The sequence below is a fragment of the Salvelinus sp. IW2-2015 genome, linkage group LG20, assembly GCF_002910315.2.
Source record: "Salvelinus sp. IW2-2015 linkage group LG20, ASM291031v2, whole genome shotgun sequence".
Taxonomy (NCBI): domain Eukaryota; kingdom Metazoa; phylum Chordata; class Actinopteri; order Salmoniformes; family Salmonidae; genus Salvelinus; species Salvelinus sp. IW2-2015.
The window spans coordinates 46,104,579-46,125,888 of NC_036860.1; the positions used below are offsets into that span (position 1 = coordinate 46,104,579).

The 21,310-nt window shown below is 45.9% G+C and overlaps 1 protein-coding gene across 4 annotated transcripts in view; it reads left to right on the forward strand.

Moving 5' to 3' along the window:
- The window catches only part of LOC111980788 (protein POF1B), a 36,535-nt gene extending 15,534 nt beyond the window's left edge, over window positions 1-21,001 (forward strand). For 2 of the 4 annotated variants that reach the window (XM_024011774.2, XM_070449429.1), the window contains exons 3-13: window positions 7,947-8,155; window positions 9,063-9,096; window positions 10,546-10,626; window positions 10,776-10,868; window positions 11,364-11,477; window positions 11,634-11,786; window positions 11,965-12,084; window positions 16,570-16,698; window positions 17,116-17,186; window positions 17,371-17,502; window positions 20,104-21,001. In XM_024011774.2, the coding sequence (XP_023867542.1) occupies window positions 7,947-8,155; window positions 9,063-9,096; window positions 10,546-10,626; window positions 10,776-10,868; window positions 11,364-11,477; window positions 11,634-11,786; window positions 11,965-12,084; window positions 16,570-16,698; window positions 17,116-17,186; window positions 17,371-17,497 (1,131 nt within the window). In that variant the 3' untranslated portion in view covers window positions 17,498-17,502; window positions 20,104-21,001. The remainder of the gene's footprint in view (window positions 1-7,946; window positions 8,156-9,062; window positions 9,097-10,545; window positions 10,627-10,775; window positions 10,869-11,363; window positions 11,478-11,633; window positions 11,787-11,964; window positions 12,085-16,569; window positions 16,699-17,115; window positions 17,187-17,370; window positions 17,503-20,103) is intronic. The other 2 variants (XM_070449430.1, XM_024011775.3) reach the window with 2 other exon arrangements.
- Window positions 21,002-21,310: the final 309 nt, after the last annotated feature.

The window sequence follows — 21,310 nt, forward strand, 5'->3', positions numbered from 1 at the left end:
GGGGCCTCAGCATGTCAAGAGTGTGAAAGCTGTCATCAAGGTAACGGGTGGCTCACTTGAATACAATCCCATATTGTACAAAACACCTTTCTTTCATTGGCTAATACTACATTGATGACATGAATGTTGGTGTTTTTATTGGTGCATGAAGTTTTAGATGGTTCTTTGCCCTATGATTACCTAACGCAATATGAAGCAGAAAGTTTTAAATAAAGAAAAGTACGAAACCTCTGCAAGATGGAGATAGGTAGTGATCCAAACTTTATGAGACTGGGTCACTGCTGTGCTAATCGTGTAGGTATATACAGGTTGAAGTTTGCTCCTGGCAGCGAAAGTTTTACAGTGTCAGGGGAAATCTGTGCAGGGAATCGTGCAGACTCCTGCTCGCAAGCGAGGCCAGGAAATAGGGGTCTAGTCTAGAGGACGGAAAGCCCTATCTGGTTTGAGAGGGCGAAGCCAAATGAACACGCGTAAAGCATGTCATTAATGAGAAAAGGGTGGAGACCTAAACTCCTTGACAAACGAAGGGATCTTACAAACTAATAAAACCCGCGCAACCACCTTTTGCTGGAGTTTACACATCCATATCATTATCATATTAACAAATCAATATATTTCACCTTATTATATCAATTTCCACACACAGACCATTGGGTTGGTGTGGACATCCAGCAGATTATATGCACGACGAAGTATATGCAGGCGAATGCCACACCAGGTGTGCGGAGATATGATCACAGTACAAAACAAAGGATAAATGAAAGGTGGATCGACGACTGGATAAAAACCTGGTGGAGCGTCTGACTCACCGAGACATTGCCGCCCTCTTGACACCCAAGAGAGTATGGAGATTCTACCCAGATGTATACCTCGGCGGAAGTCGTAATATAAACATTTGACACCTTTAAATTCCGTTATGTTAAACTTGCGAGCGATCAAACATCTTTCGGGTTAGTTTGCTGACAGAATCTGATGTGTAGTATGTAAATATGATAATATGAAACTCGAGACTAAATCAAAAGAAACCGTAGCATGTCTCTCGCCTTTCTTTCCTAGTAGCAACTAGTCTTTCAAAGATAATGCACTCCAGTGTAAAACAATTCCAAAGACTGCGAGTATGTGCTGATTACAATAATGTCAAAGGGTATAAATTAAACACCTTGAGTGTTCCGCCCAGTCGCTGCTCTCACCTGGAGTAGAAATTGAACTATTGGTGGCTTAAGTGGAGAACAAAGTGTTGGATAGGTACTGAACATGCACCTGTGGACGGTACGGTGTTAAGACACACTAACAGCTTACAGAACGGTAGGCAATTAAGGTCACAGTTATGAAACTTAGACGCAGTAAAGAGTGCCTTTCTACTGACTCTGAAAACACCAGAAGAAAGATGCCCAGGGTCCCTGCTCATCCTGCGTGAACGTGCCTTAGGCATGCTGCAAGGAAGCATGAGGAACTGCAGATTGGCCCAGGGCAATAACTTGCTATGTCCGTTTCTGTGAGACGCCTAAGACAGCGCTACAGGGAGACAGGACGGAGAGCTGATCGTCTTCGCAGTGGCAGACCATGGTGTACCAACACCTGCACAGAGATCGGTACATCCGAACATCAAACCTGCGGGACAGGTACAGGATGGCAACAACAACTGCACCAAAGTTACGCCAGGAACGCCACAATCCTCCATTAGTGCTCAGACTGATTCCCGCAATAGGCTGAGAGAGGCTGGACTGAGGGCTTGTAGGCCTGTTGTAAGGCAGTCCTTCTCACCAAACATCACCGGCAACAACGTCGCCTATGGGTACAAACCCACGTCGCTGGACAGACAGCACTGGCAAAAACTGCTCTTCACTGATGAGTCGTGGTTTGTCTCACGGGGGTGATGGTCGGATTCGCGTTATCGTTGAAGGAATGAGCGTTACATTCCGAGGCCTGTACTCTGGAGTGGGATCCGATTTGGAGGTGGAGGGTCCGTCATGGTCTGGTGCGGTGGGTGTAACAGCATCATCGGACTAGCTTGTTGTCATTGGCAGGCAAATTCAACGCTTTGTGCAGTCTACAAGATAGGAAGACTGCGCCCTCCGCTCAATGTTGGTTACCGTTTTCCATGCCAAGGCTCAATCCGACATGAACCCTGCCAGCATGACAATGCCACCAGCACATACTTGGCTCGTTCTGTGCATGATTAACTGTAAGACAGGAATGTCAGTGTTCTGCCATGGCCAGCAAAGAGCCCGCATCTTAATCCCATTGAGCACGTCTGGGACCTGTTGGATCGGAGGGTGAGGGCTAGAGCCATTCCCCCCAGAAATGTCCAGGAACTTGCAGGTGCCTTGGTGGAAGAGTGGGGTAACATCTCACAGCAAGAACTGTGGGAGGAGGAGATGCACTGCAGTACTTAATACATCTGGTGGCCACACCAGATACTGACTGTTACTTTTGATTTGGACCCCCCCTTTGTTCAGGGACACATTATTCAATTTCTGTTAGTCACATGTCTGTGCAACTTGTTCAATTCTTGTTATGTTCATACCAATATTTACACCTGTTAATTTTGCTGAAAATTAACGCAGTTGACAGTGAGAGGACATTTCTTTTTTTTCTGAGTTTATATATATATATTATATAAACTGTTTACGACAATACGTTACATATTTCATAATGCCTTATTTTGATTGCCATGTTTTACCACAACACAGTGGTGTTAGGGACCTACAGAYCAGGCCTTCAAGTCACATTATGCTGGCTTGCAAAGTGATATATAATTCCTATTGGAATCCAGCCAGAGTTAGGATATCCAACCGTTGGGATTTTTATACACTGGCAACCTGCATTCAGAATAAATGTCAGGGTTAGAAACATTGATAATGGAGACTACCTAAAAAAAAATCAGTAAAAGGTTAAATAAATCTAAGGGGCAGTGATAATTACCCCATTCTCATTTGCACCCAAACATATCAGTGTTTGTGCGTGCTTTAAGTGTGAACATAAACCTAACCAGCTGAAAACCATAGTTTCCTATTGGCTCAGTCTCCCCTTTGGAATCTGGCCTGACTGGCTGCTGTGTGGCTCAACCACACCTACCATGGTTTGAAATTTGATATGGAGGAAGAGATCAGACAGAGAACATTATCTTCTCTCAGTCTACTGGCAGTGAAACCAGGCGAAACCAGACTGAAACTCTGATCAGTTCAGGCCAAAAACATAAACATCCGATTTCTAGATTTGTGAATTAGCCAAGATATTACACCAAGGGATATCTGAGACTCTTTCTACAGCCCATTATTTTTCTCTGACGTTGTCAACGTAAAATTATTTTTTATTTTTTTATTTAACCAGGTAGGCTAGTTGAGAACAAGTTCTCATTTACAACTGCGACCTGGCCAAGATAAAGCAAAGCAGTGCGACACAAACAACAACACAGAGTTAAAACATGGTATAACCAAACATACAGTCAATAATACAATAGAGAAAGTCTATATACAGTGTGTGCCAATGAGGTAGAATAAGGGGGTGAGGCAATAAAAAGGCCATAGTGGCGAAATGATTACAGTATGGCAAATTAAACACTTGGGTGATAGATGTGCAGAAGATGTGCAAGTAGTGATACTGGGGTGCAAAGGAGCAAAATAAATAACAATATGGTGATGAGATAGTTGGATGGGCTATTTACAGATTGGCTATGTACAGGTGCAGTGATCTGTGAGCTGCTCTGACAGCTGGTGCTTAAAGCTAGTGAGGGAGATATGAGTCTCCAGCTTCAGTGATTTTTGCAGTTCATTCCAGTCATTGGCAGCAGAGAACTGGAAGGAAAGGTGGCCGAAAGAGGAATTGGCTTTTGGGGTGACCAGTGAAATATACCTGCTGGAGTGCGTGCTGCGGGTGGGTGCTGCTATGGTGACCAGTGAGCTGAGATAAGGCGGGGCTTTATCTAGCAACGACTTATAGATGACCTGGAGCCAGTGGGTTTGGCGACGGATATGAAGCGAGGGCCAGCCAACGGGCGCATACAGGTCATAGTGGTGGGTAGTATATGGGGCTTTGGTGACAAAACGGATGGCACTGTGATAGACTGCATCCAATTTGCTGAGTAGTGTTGGAGGCTGTTTTGTAAATGACATCGCCGAAGTCAAGGATCGGTAGGATAGTCAGTTTTGCTAGGGTATGTTTGGCAGCATGAGTGAAGGATGCTTTGGATTGGAGATGCTTAATGTGAGTCGGAAGGAGAGTTTACAGTCTAACCAGACACCTAGGTATTTGTAGTTGTCCACATATTCTAAATCAGAACCGTCCAGAGTAGTGATGCTGGACGGGTAGGTAGGTGTGGGCAGCGATCGGTTGAAGAGCATGCATTTAGTTTTGCTTGCATTTAAGAGCAGTTGGAGGCCACGGAAGGAGAGTTGTATGGCATTGAAGCTCGTCTGGAGGTTAGTTAACACAGTGTCAAAAGAAGGGCCAGAAGTATACAGAATGGTGTTGTCTGCGTAGAGGTGGATCAGAGACACACCAGCAGCAAGAGCGACATTATTGATGTATACAGAGAAAAGAGTCGGCCCGAGGATTGAACCCTGTGGCACCCCCATAGAGACTGCCAGAGGTCCGGACAACAGGCCCAAACTGTTGCATATACCCTGACCCTGCGTGCAATGAATGCAAGAGAAATGACACAATTTCACCTGGTTAATATTGCCTGCTAACCTGGATTTCTTTTAGCTAAATATGCAGGTTTAAAAATATATACTTGTGTATTGATTTTAAGAAAGGCATTGATGTTTATGGTTAAGTACACATTGGAGCAATGACAGTCATTGATTGATTGTTTTTTATAAGATAAGTTTAATGCTAGCTAGCAACTTACCTTAGCTTACTGAATTCGCTAACAGGCAGGCTCCTCGTGGAGTGCAATGTAATCAGGTGTTAGAGCATTGGACTAGTTAACTGTAAGGTTGCAAGATTGCATCCCCCGAGCTGACAAGGTAAAAAATCTGTCGTTCTGCCCGTCCTAGGCCGTTATTGAAAATAAGAATGTGTTCTTAACTGACTTGCCTAGTTAAATAAAGATTAAATAAAGGTGTAAAAAAAATATATAATAATAATAAAAAAATWWAAARAATCGGCAAATCGGTGCCCAAAAATACCGATTTCCAATTGTTATGAAAACTTGAAATCGGCCCCGATTAATCGGCCATTCCGTTTAATCGGTCGACCCCTAGTCTAGAGTGTCTCGCCCTTTGGTCTAGAGTGACCGCGGCAGCTATTAAGCTATTGCCTACAATAGACGGGCCCTATCTATTGATTGTCCTGATATAGGACAGCCAGCCATTATGAGGCACCAGGATCCAGTCGCTGAACCAGTCGCTGAGTGGATGAAGTGGAAACTGAGCCAGTGTTGTGAGAGCATGATGGTTCTGCCTGTACTGACCTGTAAAATGTAGGGGCGGCGGCTCATTCTAAATATTTTACGGCGTGGTTTGCTCACAGCTCTTTTTGTGCAACTGTGAGTGAGAGAGTCATTCCAGTTGATCTAATCTGTTGTGTTTTGTCTTTACATGTTAAATATGACTAGGGTTAGTTATGGTGTCTTTTGAAAGACTCATTTAAGGCCTTGTGTCAGTTGAGGACTGTTGACAAAATCAGTGGTTCTCAATTCTCTCCTCAGGGACCCCCAGCTGTTCCAGGGCTAGCACACCTCATTCAACTTGTGAATTAACACCTATGGAATTTTAATATCGCTACCAGAAGTAAAACCCTGTATGTTTCTTCAAAATGTTCTTTGTAGAACCTTTGAGATTAAGAACGGTTCTTTAAGAACGGTTCTTTATAGAACCATTCTCAATAATGGCTCTATGAAGAACCATAAAAAATGGGTTATAGCACAAAAAAGGGTCATGGCTASAAGGGATACAGCTGTTGTCAAATTAGCGTAAATGTTTATTAGAGGCTCGAGCCCTGCACAGGCATGAATTTTAAGGCCCTACCCTACCCATGCCCGTGACGTTCAGGCCCTACCCTACCCATGCCCGTGACGTTCAGGCCCTACCCTACCCATGGCCCGTGAGTTCAGGCCTACCCCATGCCCCGTGACGATCAGGCCCTACCCTACCATGCCCGTGACATTCAGCCCTACCCTACCCATGCCCGTGACGTTCAGCTCCTACCCATGCCTGTGACGATCAGGCCCTACCCTACCATGCCCGTGACACGCGCCCTACCCTACCTGCCGTGACGTATCAGGCCCTACCCTACCCCAATGCCCGTGACGTTCAGGCCCTACCCTACCATGCCCTCGTGATTCAGCCCTACCCTACCCATGCCCGTGACGTTCAGGCCCTACCTACCCATGCCCGTGCACGTTCAGGCCCTACCCATGCCCGTGACGATCAGGCCCTACCCTACCGCAATGCCCGTGACAGTTCAGGCCCCTACCCATGCCGTGACGATCAGGCCCACTACCCATGCCCGTGACGTTCAGCCCTACCTCATGCCCGTGACATTCAGGCCCTACCCTACCCATGCCGTGACGTTCAGGGCCCTACCCTACCCATGCCCGTTGACATTTTCAGGCCCTACCCTACCCATGCCCGTGACGTTCAGGCCCTACCCTACCCATGCCCGTGACGTTCAGGCCCTACCCATGCCCGTGACGATCAGGCCTACCCTACCCATGCCCGTGACATTTCAGGCCTACCCTACCCATGCCCGTGACGTCAGCCCTACCCTACCCATGGCCCGTGACGTTCAGGCCTACCCTACTCAGGCCTGTGACGTTCAGGCCTACCCTACCAGGCCCGTGATGTTCAGGCCTTACCCTACCCATGCCCGTGACGTTCAAAGGCCCTACCCATGCCCGTGACGTTCAGGCCCTTACCCTACCATGCCCGTGACGTTCAGGCCCTACCCATGCCCGTGACGTTCAGGCCCTACCCATGCCCGTGACGTACAGGCCTTACCCTACCCATGCCCGTGACGTTCAGGCCCGTGACGTTCAGGCCCTCTCTTCCTGCGCACGGTCAGCTCGCTCTGCATGCACTCTGCTCTGTCTGTGTACTATTAATATGATTCCAATGGAGTTTCCCATCTCCTCAAAAGTATCTCTGGCTCTGCTCTACGACCAAAGAGACGTGAGAGAGCAGTAAGCTTCTTTTGGTTACTCTAAGCAAATGGCTCAGCTTCAAAATATTAGTGATCAATTTAGTGATACCCAAGCACTACCCGTACCCTAGTTATTGATGAAAAACAGGCTATACCCGGTCCTAACGCGATGTATAACGTCGGGGCCCGTCGAGCTCGGGTCGGGTAGCAGAGCTCTGTTAGAGGCCCTCCTGTTGGCCGCAGAGACAACATTTTGCGGTTTTAAAGCCTTCAATTCTACATAGTTTGGGGGCGGAAAGAACATTTTAAAGATAGTTTCCTGCAATTCTATTCATTTTGTCATGGGGCTGAGAGAATAATTGCATTTTCAAAGCTAATTTCCTGCAATTCTACACATTCTTCCATTGAGCTGAGAGAAAATGTGCCATTCTACACATTTTGCAGTGGCTCATGCCGTGTTCTATTGCGATCTGAGTGACTGCTCAGACATTATAGCAAAATCAATGGGGGGGCCCCATGCCATGCCATTTTTTGCATTTTAGATTCTCCCTGACTGTCTAGTTTTTATTTTGGTGAGTCTTCGTTCCCCAAAATGTACTTATTAAATAATATATTGTTCCATTATCTTTTCTACATACTTTATATCTAGTTTTAGTCATTTAAGTTTACACTGAAAATGTTTTACCATACCGAAAATTATATGATTAAATCAGTATTTTTGGGGCAAGGAACAGTTGCATGTGTTGTGTTGTAGGAAACCGACTGTAGGGTAATTGATTCAATGATTGTAGATGTCTCTCTCTTTTGCTTGTGATAGATTGATGTGTAAGATTGAACTTTTTCCCTCTCTTTTTCCTCAGGAGGTAGAAGAGGACAGTGTGGAGGAGAGGGTGGTGGAGAGGGTGATAGAGAACGTGTCTCAGGTGAAGATAAAGTGCAAGGTGAGGGAGGTACAACCAGTGGTGAAGATGGACACACGTTTCTTTGGAGAGCTGCTGGCGGAGGTTTATAGGAAGAACTGTGACATCCACACGTGCATCTCAGAACACGTGGCCAAGATACGCGGACGGTGGGTTTAGGTTTTTCAACATAAAGCCTTTTTAATGTGTAGGGCTTATAGCTTTGTTATAGCTTTGTTTTTCCTCCAGCACCAACCATAAAACATAACATACTAAGAAAAACAATAAGGAAGCAAGACAGAAACCAAAGGGAGAAAGTACTGTAACTCTATCTCCTTCTAAACTGTAGGGGTCGTTTCGGGTGCTGGTTGAGTATTTCAATAATCAGTGTTAGCTCTGGCTCTCCTCTCCTCAGTTTCACACTTGGTTCAGAATGTCACACTTGCTCTAATTCAATTTGTCATGCTAGATCATAAAATACTGTATGAGGTTTGTCAGGTTAGGTCATAAAATACTGTATTAGGTTTGTCAGGTTAGGTCATAAAATACTGGATGAGGTTTGAGGCGCAGGCACTGCTACTCTGTAACCCATAGAGACTACAGTTTTGGGGGAATATAACGCTCCTGGAGCCATTAAAGAACAGTCTCTAGTAGTCATAGTCAACACATTTTACATAAACTTTCTAGACTCACTAGCTAGGCCATATAATATGTACAGTAACGCTATGGAATGTACAACACCCTAATGTTTTTTGGGATAATCTGCTCAGCAACAATGTTTCCCAAGGAGTCCTGTAATTACAACTGTCAGTCAGACCTCTCTTTCTCTAGACTCTCTGTTTASTCATAGTGCCTGTGATTCACTGAGCAAACACACCCCTCTGTTTCCCTGTCCTTCTGCATCCATGTGAACCTGTGTAGAGACACAGCAATGATTTATAGACCAGTCTGATTAGGATTAGACTAAGTGTGTGCGTGTGTGTGTGTGTGTGTGTGCGTGCGTGTGTGCGTGTGTGTGTGTGCGTGCCTCATGACCTGTCATGTTCTTCAGTGTTTACCTTTCCATCTCTCTCCCAGGAAACACCTCCTGGACCCCAGCAACGACTACAAGGTACAGCGGGGACGGCTGCCATGATGGTTTTACACAGTACATCATATAAGTCTTGTACTGTACGGTTTAAACAGTTACAGTGCATTCTGAAAGTATTCAGACCACGTTACAGTCTTATTCTATCATCAATCTACAAACAATACCCCATAATTACAAAGTAAAAACAGGTTTAGATTTTTGGTGTGCAAATGTATAAAAAAATATTGAAAAAATAAATATGACATTTACATAAGTATTCAGACCCTTTACACAGTACTTTGTTGAAGCACCTTTGGAAGTGATTATAGCCTTCGAATCTTCTTGGGTATGACACTGCAAGCGTGGCACACCTGTATTTGGAGAGTTTTTCCCATTCTCTGCAGATCATCTCAAGCTCTGTCAGGTTGGATGGGGAGCGTCACTGCACAGCTATTTTCAGGTCTCCAGAGATGTTAGATCGGGTTCAAGTCCAGGCTCTGGCTGGGCCACTCAAGGACATTCAGAGACTTGTCCAGAAGCCACTCCTGTGTTGTCTTCGCTGTGTGCTTAGGGTCGTTGTCCTGTTGGAAGGGGAACCTTCGCCTCAGTCTGAGGTCTTGAGCGCTCTGGAGCAGCATTTCATCAAGGATCTCTCTGTACTTTGCTGCATTCATCTTTCCCTTGATCCTGACTAGTCTCCCAGTCCGTGCCGCTGAAAAACATCTCCACAGCATGATGCTGCCACCACCATAGGGATGGTGGCAGATTTCCTCCAGACATGACACTTGGCATTCAGGCCAAAGAGTTCCATCTTGGTTTCATCAGACCAGAGAATCTTGTTTCTCATGGTCTGAGAGTACTTTAGGTGCCTTTTCGGGAAACTAGAACTGGGCTGTCGTGCCTTTTACTTAGGAGTGGCTTCCGTCTGGCCACTCTACCATAAAGGCCTGATTGGTGGAGTGCTGCAGAGATGGTTGTCCTTCTGGAAGGTTCTCCCATTTCCACAGAGGAACTCTGGAGCTTTGTCAGAGTGACCATCGGGTTCTTGGTCACCTCCCTGACCAAGGCCCTTCTCCCCCGATTGCTCAGTTTGGCCGGGCGGCCAGCGCTAAGAAGAGTCTTGGTGGTTCTAAACTTCTCCCTTTTAAGAATGATGGAGGTCAACTATGTGTCTCATAGCAAAGAGTCTGAATACTTATGTAAATAAGATATTTCAGTTTTTTTATGATTTTAAATGTGCTATTATGCGGTATTATGTGTAGATTGAGGAGGATAAATATTTATTTGATCCATTTCAAATAAGCCTGTAACGTAACAAAATGTGTAAAAAGGGAAGGAGTCTGAATACTTTTTGAATGAAGTAGGGAAAAGCACAATGGTTTTGTTAGTATAGTTATTTTCTCACTAGGTGCTCAAAGTGCTCTTTAGAAGAAGGTAACCATTCGAAACATGAAAGACTAAACGTGTGTGTGTGTGTGTGTATTTGTCCAGATGGAGAGAGAGGACATCGAGGCCCTGATCCCCAAAGGAGCATCTGAACTGACCAAACAGCAGATCCGTTACCTGCTGCAGGTAACACCTGTTTCTATTGGCTGTTTAACAGTGTTCTCCAAGAACATTCCCTCACAGTCTTTCCCTCTATTAATCACTCTCTCCTGTTAGTCTTGTTTTTCTCACATATCTTCTCTGACCTCCTCCCCCCCTCTCTCCCGCTCTCTCAGACCCGTATGACAGCTGACAAGACAATGCGTCTCCTGCTGACCACCTTCAGCAGCCTGAGGGAGGAGCTGATCCACATGTCAGAGGACCTGAGGGTAAGACCTGGGGAGCGGGCCCCTAAAATAGCCTCTAATGGCTCTTTTCTAAACTGTCCCATTGAAATATACATGTAGGCAGTCTAACAGAGTATTACTGCGTCTGTCTCTGTTAATGATTTATAAATGCACTAGATCGGTGGTTCCCATCCTTTTTCGGTTACTGTACCACCAACTGTTTTTTGCTCTGCCCTGAGTACTCCTGAAGTACCCCCTCACGCGCATTTTACCAGTAAGCCTATGGTGTCATGGGTCTTCTCAAGTACCCCCTAAGGATAGGCCAAGTACCCCCAGAGGTACCCCTGGTTTGGAACCACTGCACTAGATGACTGACAGGGGACGCTGTTAATGCATACTTTTAACTTCAATTCTGTGAGCTAAACATTAAAATGTACAAATGTATAAAACCATTTACCTTAAAGTATAACTTTTTTGAAAGTACTAATGTTACTGTCTTCACGACAACAAAAAATACTTTGGTCTCTGTTCTCCCAGCGTCTGGAGAGTGAGAAGGAGACCCTGGAGAGAGACTTAAGCTTCAAGGCTGACCAGGCTGAGCAGTATGACCGCCTCCTAGAGGCCGTACGAGAGAACAACAGACAGCTACAGGTAGGTGTGTGTGTTGGGGGAGTTTGTTTGTGTGTGTCTTCCACTGTGTGTTGCTTGTGTGGGTTTGCCTGTGTGTACACCTCCTCTGCCATATATGTTAGTGCAATGGGTGCATACAGTATATGTGTGAGCAACTCTGTCCATCCATCCATATAGATATCTCTGAAGGAGAGCAGCTCCAGCCAGCGGACCCTGGAGACTCAGATCCTGAGCAGCCACAGTACAGACTCAGGCAGGGAGTTCCGCATTAGAGAACTGGAGGGCAGCTACCGAGCCCTGGAGAAGGAGAACGAGATGCTCAAACAGAAGGTACTCTAACTTTACTCTCCATCTCTGACTCTAACCTATCTCACTTCAGAGCTAGAATAAACTCTTACCAATTCTTCCTGCACAAGATTACTTAACTATAGTATCTGACTGTAGAATTATTCTCATAGAACCAACTTCCTTAACTAACTTGTCTCTCTCTGTATCTGTTTTCATCCAGCTGGCCGGTCAGTGCAGCAGTAGCACCATTCAGTTTAAGACAGAGGAGTTGTCACGTCAGTACTCGGAGCAGCTAGCTGCCCTGCGCCAGGAGAAGGACAAGGAACTGCAGAGCCTCAGGGTGAGAAGCCTACAGAAATGTATGGATACAGGGATGGGCTTTCCTGCACAGTTGGAAGTAGTGTAGCAGTACTGACTGTACTTGTGGGCAGAAATATGGGTATGGAGTATTACTGACTAGGTAGTTTAGTGGTAAAATAATGCGACTATGTATGTAGTTGAAACCCCACGACATGTATGTCATGAAGAATGACATGGTAAAGTGTTTATACTGAGCCACGAGTGTCATGTTAACTGACTTATGTAATACTCCCTCCCTACCCTGACTATGTAATGTATACTGACATTATAAGTGTTAACGTACATGGGTAGTAGTGTTTACAATATGGGTAATATAGTGGTTATATGACTAAGGGTATTAGGTTAACTGACTAGGGAATAGTGTGATACGATCTAAGCTAGGTTATACGAATAGGTATATGTATACTGATAGAACCACAACTAAACTGACTAGTATGTTAGTTATACTGACTAGGGAATAGTTCAATCACTACCGACAGGTATGTATTTAACACTATGAATAGTGTTAACTGAGATGGGATGTATGTTAGAAAGAGTAGGTATGTAACTGACTATGTATTAGATAACTGACTATAGTAGTATGTTATACTGACAAGGTCCATAGACACCTGACATGATGTAAGTTACACTGGTTAGTATAGTTTAACTGTTAGAGTATTTGTTTATCCCGACAGGGTAGTAGTCGTTAACGAACAAATGGTAGTAGTGTTAAGGCGACTATGGGTATAGGTAACGACTATGGGCTAGGTATGTATAATGACAGGTACACTAGTTAATACGACAGTTAGTAGTGTATATACTGACTATGGAGTCGTGTTATACTGACATGGTATTTGTTATGATCGACCTATACCCGCTACTCCCGCTAGTGTGATACGACTATGGGTCTTAGGGTAAACGCCTGGTAAGCAGTGGTAACTGACTATGGTATATGATGCTAACCGACTATGATAGTATAAACTGACTATGGTGAGTTATAAGACAAGGGACACACTCCCACAAACCTGACTATGGTTATGTGTATACGAACGAGTGTAAGTGTATACTGACTATGGGTAAATGTAGCTGTTTATACTGACTAGGTATATAGTGTATACTGACTATGGTCTGTAGTGTTATACTACTATGGTATATGTGTTATACTGACTATGGTATTAGTTAGACTACATGGGTATGGTATTATACTGACATGGTGTATGGTTAACGCATGGGTATATAGTTATACTGACTATGGTATGGAGTGTTAAATACTGACATTGTTGTTATAGCTGAAACTATGACTGTACTGTTATCTGACTATAACGGTATAGTGATGTAACGACTAAGGTCATATTAAGGGTTATGCTAGTGAAGTTTGTAACTGAACTATGGGTATGTATGTGTATACTGATATGGGATGGTATGTAGATACTGACTATGGGTATATAGTGTGTATACTGACTATGGGTATAAGAGTGTTATACTGACTATGGTATTAGTGTTATACTGACTATGGTATGATATACTGACAGGTATGTTAGGTTATAACTGGACATGGATATGTATACTGACTATGGATGTAGTGTTAACTGACTAGTGTGTTACTGACTATGGTTATAGTGTTATACTGACGGTAGTGTCTATGTAGTGTATACTGACTATGTTGTGTTATGAATGAGTAGGTTATACTGACTATGGTATTATGTGTATAGACATGGGTAGTGATTATACTGACTAGGTATTAGTAGTTATATCGACTAGGGTATGTAGTTATACTGATATGGGTAGTAGTGTTATACGACTATGGGTCTTAGTTTATGACTGACTAGGGTATGTAGTTTATAGCTGACAGTGTATGTTATACTGAATATGGTAGTGTTAACTGAATGTTTATGACGTATGTTATGTTATACTGACATGGGTTGTATAGTGTATACTACTGGTATAATAGTGTTATACTGACTATGGGGTAACTGTCGTATCGGTCCCTCCTCAGACGAGGAGGAGCATCGGATCCCCAGATGCAGAGTAGTTAGTGTTCATATTTAATGAAAAATCAACAAAACACTTCAAAATACAAAACCAACAAACGTGACAAACCCAAACAGTCCTGTGTGCCCAAACAGTCACAGGAACAAACACCCACCAAACACAAGTGAAACCCAGCTGCCTAAGTATATTCTCAATCAGGGACAACGATGACAGCTGTCTCTGATAATCATACCAGCCCGAACACCAATCCCAACATAGAAAATACCAAACCAACCCACCCAACTACGCCCTGACCAACTAAAATAAATACAAGAAACAAGGAAACAGGTCAGGAACGTGACAGAACCCCCCCTTAAGGTCGCGAACTCCGGGCACCAGTACAAAGTCTAGGGGAGGGCTGGGTGGGTCTGTCCACGGTGCGCTCTGGCGCTGCTGGTCCCACCCCACATAGTCAACCCCCGCTTCGTGGCTCCTCCCAATACCACCCTCCATGTCAATCCCACTACTCCAAAGGGCAGTAACAGACTGAAGGGCACAGCACCGGACTGAGGGCAGCACCGGGCACTGAGGCAGCACCGGACTGAGGGGCAGCACCGACTGAGGGCAGCACCGACTGGGGGCGGATCTGGCTGGCTGGCTCTGGCGATCCTGCGCGAGCCGGCGTCTGGCTGGCGGAAGGCTCTGCGTCCTGGCGGAGTCTGCTGGCGAAGTCGGACCTGGCGCGTGCGCGGAGGCTGGGCTCTGCGGATCTGGCTGGCGGAAGGCTCCGGCGATCTGGCTCGAAGGCCTCGGCGTCCGGTGGCGGAAGGCTCCGGCGGACCTGCTGCGAAGGCTCCGGCGGATCGCTGGCGAAGCGCCGGCGATCCTTGGCTGGCGGCAGGCTCGGCGGATCTGGCGCGGAAGGCTCCGGCGGATCCTGGCTGGCGGAAGCCCGGCGGCAGCCCTGGCTGACGCTCCGGCTGGTCTTGGCGTGGACGGCGCGCTGTCCGTGGCTGACGGCTCCGCTGGTCCTGGCTGGACGCTCCGGCTGGTCCTGGCTGGACGGCTTCTGGCTGGGTCCTGGCTGGATGGCTCTAAGGCTCGGGACAGACGGGCAGCTCGGGACAGACGGGCAGCGCTGGCAGGCAAGCAGCGCAGGCGGCGTGGCAGACGGCCGACTCTGACGCTGAGGCGCACAGTAGGTGGTGCGTGGTGCCGGAACTGGAGGCACTGGGCTGGAGACACGCACCACAGGGAGAGTGCGTGAGGAGAACAGGTCTGGAAACGCACTGGAAGCCTGGTGCGTGGTGTCGGCACTGATGGTACTGGCTGGGTGGAAGGTGGCGCCGGATATACCGAGCGTGAAAGGACACGCGCTCTTGAGCACCGAGCCTCCCCAACCTTACCAGGTTGAATGGTCCCGTAGCCCTGCCAGGCGGCGAGGTGGAAACCGTGCCGCGCATCTGCCTATGCTGGCGAACGGGGACACCCTCTGTAAGGGCTTGCCATGTACGCCGCGCCGAGGAGACGTACTGGAGCCAGATATGTTGGGCCGGCTCATGACACCCGGCTCGATGCCAACCTAGCCCAGCCAGTGCGGCATGGTGGAATAGCCCGCACTGGGCTAAGCACGCGTACTGGGACACCGTGGCTTTACCGCATAACACGTGTCTGACCAGTACGACGCCCTCTCACCCACGGTAAGCCCGGGAGTTGGCTCAGTATCCTACCCGGCTCACCACACTCCCCTTTAGCCCCCCCAAGAAATTTTTGGGTGAGCCTCTCGGCTTCCGTGCTAGCCCGTACCTTCATACCTCCGGTTCCTCTCTCCGGTTGCCTCTGTCTCCTCGCTGCCTCCAGCTCCGCTTGGCGGCGACAACTCCTCTGTATGCCCAGGGTCCTCTCCCGTCTGCTCCTCCCATGTCCATTCCTCTTCTCTCCATTGCTGTTGTTCTTGCCTTCCTTCTCCACTCCGCTGTCCGTTGGTGGGTGTAACGGCTGTCGTAGTCGTTCTCCTCCTCAGACGAGGAGGAGCATGGATCGGACCAAGATGCAGAGTAGTTAGTGTTCATATTTTAATGAAAAATCAACAAAACACTTCAAAATACAAAACCAACAAACGTGACAAACCCGAAACAGTCCTGTGTGGCCCAAACACAGTCACAGGAACAAACACCCACCAAACACAAGTGAAACCCAGGCTGCCTAAGTATGATTCTCAATCAGGGACAACGATTGACAGCTGTCTCTGATTGAGAATCATACCAGGCCGGCCACCAAATCCCAACATAGAAAATCAACCATAGACCAACCCACCCAACTCACGCCCTGACCAACTAAAATAAATACAAGACAAAGGAAAACAGGTCAGGAACGTGACAATGGGTATATTGTGTTATATTGACTATGGGTATATTGTGTTATACTGACTATGGGTATATAGTGTTATACTGACTATGGGTATATAGTGTTATACTGACTATGTGTGTCTCTGACTATGTGTGTGTCTGTCCAGACCCAGCTGACACGGATCACCACGGAGTACACCACGGAGAGATCAGGTGACAAGAGCCTGCAGCTCCGCATCACACAGCTGCTGACAACACTGGAGCAGCGGGAGGTTGTCATCAAACGTCAGGAAGAGGTCAGGGGTCATAGTTACTGGTCACTGTTCAGCCTTTAGGCACAGATCTAGGATCAGATCTAAGAAAAAACTCCAACAAGATTTGTATGTATTGCCTGACTTAAACTCCCTTAAGAGAACCAAACTAACCCAACAGGTTTGGATTAGGGGGAAAAACCTGCTTTTAGGGTCTTTCATCTCATTTGTTCCCATAATCAAGTTATGGGTTTTTTGGTCYGGCCAGTCTGACTACATTCTCTCACAGTCCTTGTGTTAACGTGGCTCTGAAGGTTCTTTTAATTTCACCTTAGGAATGTGTTTATCTGACACGCGTGTACACCTTTAGCTACATCATTAACACCTGTTTACAGCACAGGCCTACTTCCTCCTCCCTTCTTATTCATCTCTGACCTCCCATTTCTGACCTTTAACCATCAGGAGATCTGGCGACTGCAGCAGCAGAAGAGCGACAGCGCCAAGAATGTCACCACAACCACTATCACCAAAAGGTCAGTCCCCCACAACACCATGAGCCTATTTTATGGGGAATATTTGGAAGAAGCTCCCCTAAAATGGGTTAATGTAATTTAGGATGCCTAGTGTGGTATTTCCCAAAACAGGATTTTGTACTGGTATACAGTAAGAACATAACCAACCAGTATGCGGTCCTTACTGTGTATAACTGATGTGTAGGTACAGTAACCAGTACCCCCTCCTGGGCCTGCTGAGTGATGACTTCCAATCTACATTGCCCATCAAGGACGCCAAGACCATCGTCATCAAGAGCCGGACAGGGGAGATTATCAAACAGGTAGAGTAGAGCAGGTAAGAAGTATAAGCTAGATGGCCATGCTAGAATGGACAAACTATAGTATAGCTATACTGTAAGAACTGACGAGTAACAACATCAGGTATTGTTCTCAGTTTAGAGTTTGAAGTGAGGGGTAAGATTAGGGAAATAATTAAGGTTAGGGTAAGTGGTTAAAAGTGAAATATGATTAGTGATGTCCATTCTGACATGGCCAAATAGTGTTAACCATGTGTGTACTGTCACGGGGAACCAGGAGGGAGCTTGGGTTCCTTACTGGGCCCTGTCAGAAGCTGGGCCAGGGGTCGCTGTGTGAGGAGGGATGATGAGAGGCTGATGGATGGATGGAGGCAATTCCCTCTATGGTCCTGGAGAGCTAGGCACTGATGGCATGGAGAGACCATGTTCAATTCTGCCTCTGTCTGTTAGTAGTAAAATAAATGGATGTTCTCCCAACTCTACTAAATTCCACATCAGGGTGGTATGTTTAATTGGACAGGTGTCCTTGTTTGTGAGAAGCATGCAAGAGGTAGTGATTGAGTTGGAGTGGATATGCAGTGCATTCAGAAAGTATTCAGACCCCCCTTTCCAAATGTTGTTACRTTACAGCCTTATTCTAAAATTGCAAAAATTATTTTTTCCCTCATCAATCTACAAACAATACCCCATAATGACAAATCAAAAACAGGTTCAGATTTTTGGAGTGCAAATGTATTTAAAAAAAKAAGGAAATATGACATTAACATAAGTATTCAGACCCTTTACTCAGTACTTTGTTGAAGCACCTTTGGAAGCGATTATAGCCTCGTGTCTTCTTGGGTATGACACTACAAGTTTGGCACACCTGTATTTGGGGAGTTTTTCCCATTCTCTGCAGATCATCTCAAGCTCTGTCAGGTTGGATGGGGAGTGTCACTGCATAGCTATTTTCAGGTCTCTCCAGAGATGTTAGATCGGGTTCAAGTCCAGGCTCTGGCTGGGCCACTCAAGGACATTCAGAGACTTGTCCAGAAACCACTCCTGTGTTGTCTTGGCTGTGTGCTTAGGGTCGTTGTCCTGTTGGAAGGGGAACCTTCGCCTCAGTCTGAGGTCTTGAGCGCTCTGGAGCAGATTTTCATCAAGGATCTCTCTGTACTTTGCTACGTTCATCTTTCCCTCGATCCTGACTAGTCTCCCAGTCCGTGCCGCTGCAAAACATCTCCACAGCATGAGGCTGCCACCACCATAGGGATGGTGKCAGATTTCCTCCAGACATGACGCTTGGCATTCAGGCCAAAGAGTTCCATCTTGGTTTCATCAGACCAGAGAATCTTGTTTCTCATGGTCTGAGAGTACTTTAGATGCCTTTTGGGACACTCCACGTGGGCTGTCGTGCCTTTTACTTAGGAGTGGCTTCTGTATCGTAAAGGCCTGTTTGGTGGAGTGCTGCAGAGATGGTTGTCCTTCTGGAAGGTTCTCCCGTCTCCACAGAGGAACTCTGGAGCTCTGTCAGAGTGACCATCGGGTTCTTGGTCACCAAGGCCCTTCTCCCCCGATTGCTCAGTTTGGCCGGACGGCCAGCTCTAGGAAGAGTCTTGGTGGTTCCAAACGTCTTCCATTTAAGAATGATGGAGGCCACTGTGTTCGTGGGGACTTTCAATGCTGCAGACATTTTTTAGTACCCTTCCCCAGATCTGTGCCTCGACACAATCCTGTCTCGGAGCTCTACGAACAAGTCCTTCCACCTCATGGCTTGGTTTTTGCTCTGACATGCACTGTTAACTGTGGGACCTTATATAGACAGTATAACACTTATATGCCTTTCCAAATCCTGTCCAAGCAATTGAATTTACCACAGGTGGACACCGATCAAGTTGTAGAAAAATCTCAAAGATGATCAATGGAAACAGGATGCACCAGGGCTCAATTTTGAGTCTCATAGCAAAGGGTCTGAATACTTATGTAAATAAGTATTCAGACAATGGGGTATTGTGTGTAGATTGATGAGGACTTTTTTAAAAATCTAATCCTTTTTAGTATAAAGCTGTAACGTAATAAAATGTGGAAAACGTAAAGGGGTCTGAATACTTTCTGAATGCACTGTTGGGTGACATTATCGACTTTTCCAGGGATTGGAGATCCACTGTTAGTTTTAGAGCTGTCATGACGTCTGAATCAAAGCTGTCATTAGCACTAGTCAAAACAACAACATCAATCAGAGGGTTAGATAAGATCAAGCTTTTTGTCTTTCCAAGACATAATGAAAGAGTTGTGTGGCAGATTTATACTGAGTGAGAAAAAGCGAGAAACAGACATGTAATTAAGTACATCTGATGGATTAGTCCTTCACGCCATAACGACTGTATCCATGTTGTTTATTTTGAAACAGAAAATCATTACAACCCCTTAAAGAGACACCTGAAACCCCACCTCTTTAAGGAATACCTAGGATAAAGTAATCCTCCTAACCCCACCCCTCCCCCTTAAAAGAGTTAGATGCACTATTGTAAAGTGGTTGTTCCACTGGATTTCATAAGGTGAATGCACCAATTTGTAAGTCGCTCTGGATAAGAGCGTCTGCTAAATGACTTAAATGTAAATGTAAATGTAAAGAGACTGCTTCTCTTTGCTCCGCACAGGAATGAAGGACAAGAAGACCCTGATGTTCCCCCTCCCTCCCACACTCCGTCCGTCCCTCCCCTTCTCCCCCCGCAGCTGCCGTCTCCCACTTCCTCAGGGCTCCCAGGGTGGTGGTGGTAGGGTCAACACCCCTATATTTGGGATGAGTGGTTTGGAACAAATGGGGTTAGACGAGAGGCTTGACTTTGGTTAGGATAGGGACACCAAATACTCAACCACCAAATATGTTATAGTAGAAGCTTATGCTACAGCCACGAGGGCTGGGGAGGGGACAGGGAAGAGGGGGCTTATTAGTGTGCAGCTATCTAGTCCTCTGTCCTCCATGGAGCCAGCACTACCCTGCTAATCTTGGGGACAACTCCTCTGAAGGCATTATGGTTACTTTGCATGTAAATAAGTTAGCTAAATATGCTTTAATTATGCGCTAATTAAAAAGACTATGGTGAAACTCGCTTTGGCAGACATTTAATAAAAATGGCCACCTCTTCTGGTCATTTGCTATTCTTTTGTGGCAAGGTAATGGTACATAAGTGCGATATGTTTTAGATGCATTTTGTTTCATGTTTAAACCTTAAGAGGTGCATGGGTTTGTTTTGAATGAGGGGTTATTTGAATGGAATGCTGTGCTTGGGGTTGGGGGTTGGAGTGGGTGTATGAGAATATGAATGACTGGGTTGGACATGGACTGGTGCATGGTTCTATGGGTAATATACCTTAGTGGATGACCTGGTCATTWTAGAAGCACAATAAACACTGTATGGAGTACTTTGTTTTTCCTTCAATTGTTATATGCTTAAGTTCTCTTTAATGTGCTCTCACATTTAAAGTCAGCCTGTTCTTTTCTAATTAGGCCTTAACCTCTGCTTTTTGGAACTGTGATTAAAATGTAGAATTTAACGTCACTTGTCTTTAATTTTTTTATGTGTTTTATTTTATTTTTACCTATGAAACGCCAATAATTAGGCCTCGGGGCAACTACTATATTATCCAGTAGGGTGCCACTGTCAGTGTGCAGTTACCTTCTTGTGGCAGCAGAGGGGGCCAGTGGCCTACAGTTGTGGCTCAGAGTGACAGAGTGGTATGGAGCATCCCCCTCTGCTCTGCTCTCAATGAATGAGGTCATGATATCTCTGTAGGGCTTGGCTCAGGCAGACTGTCAACCATTTCACTGTCCCATTCACTGGACTTTCTGTCTGACGATGCACA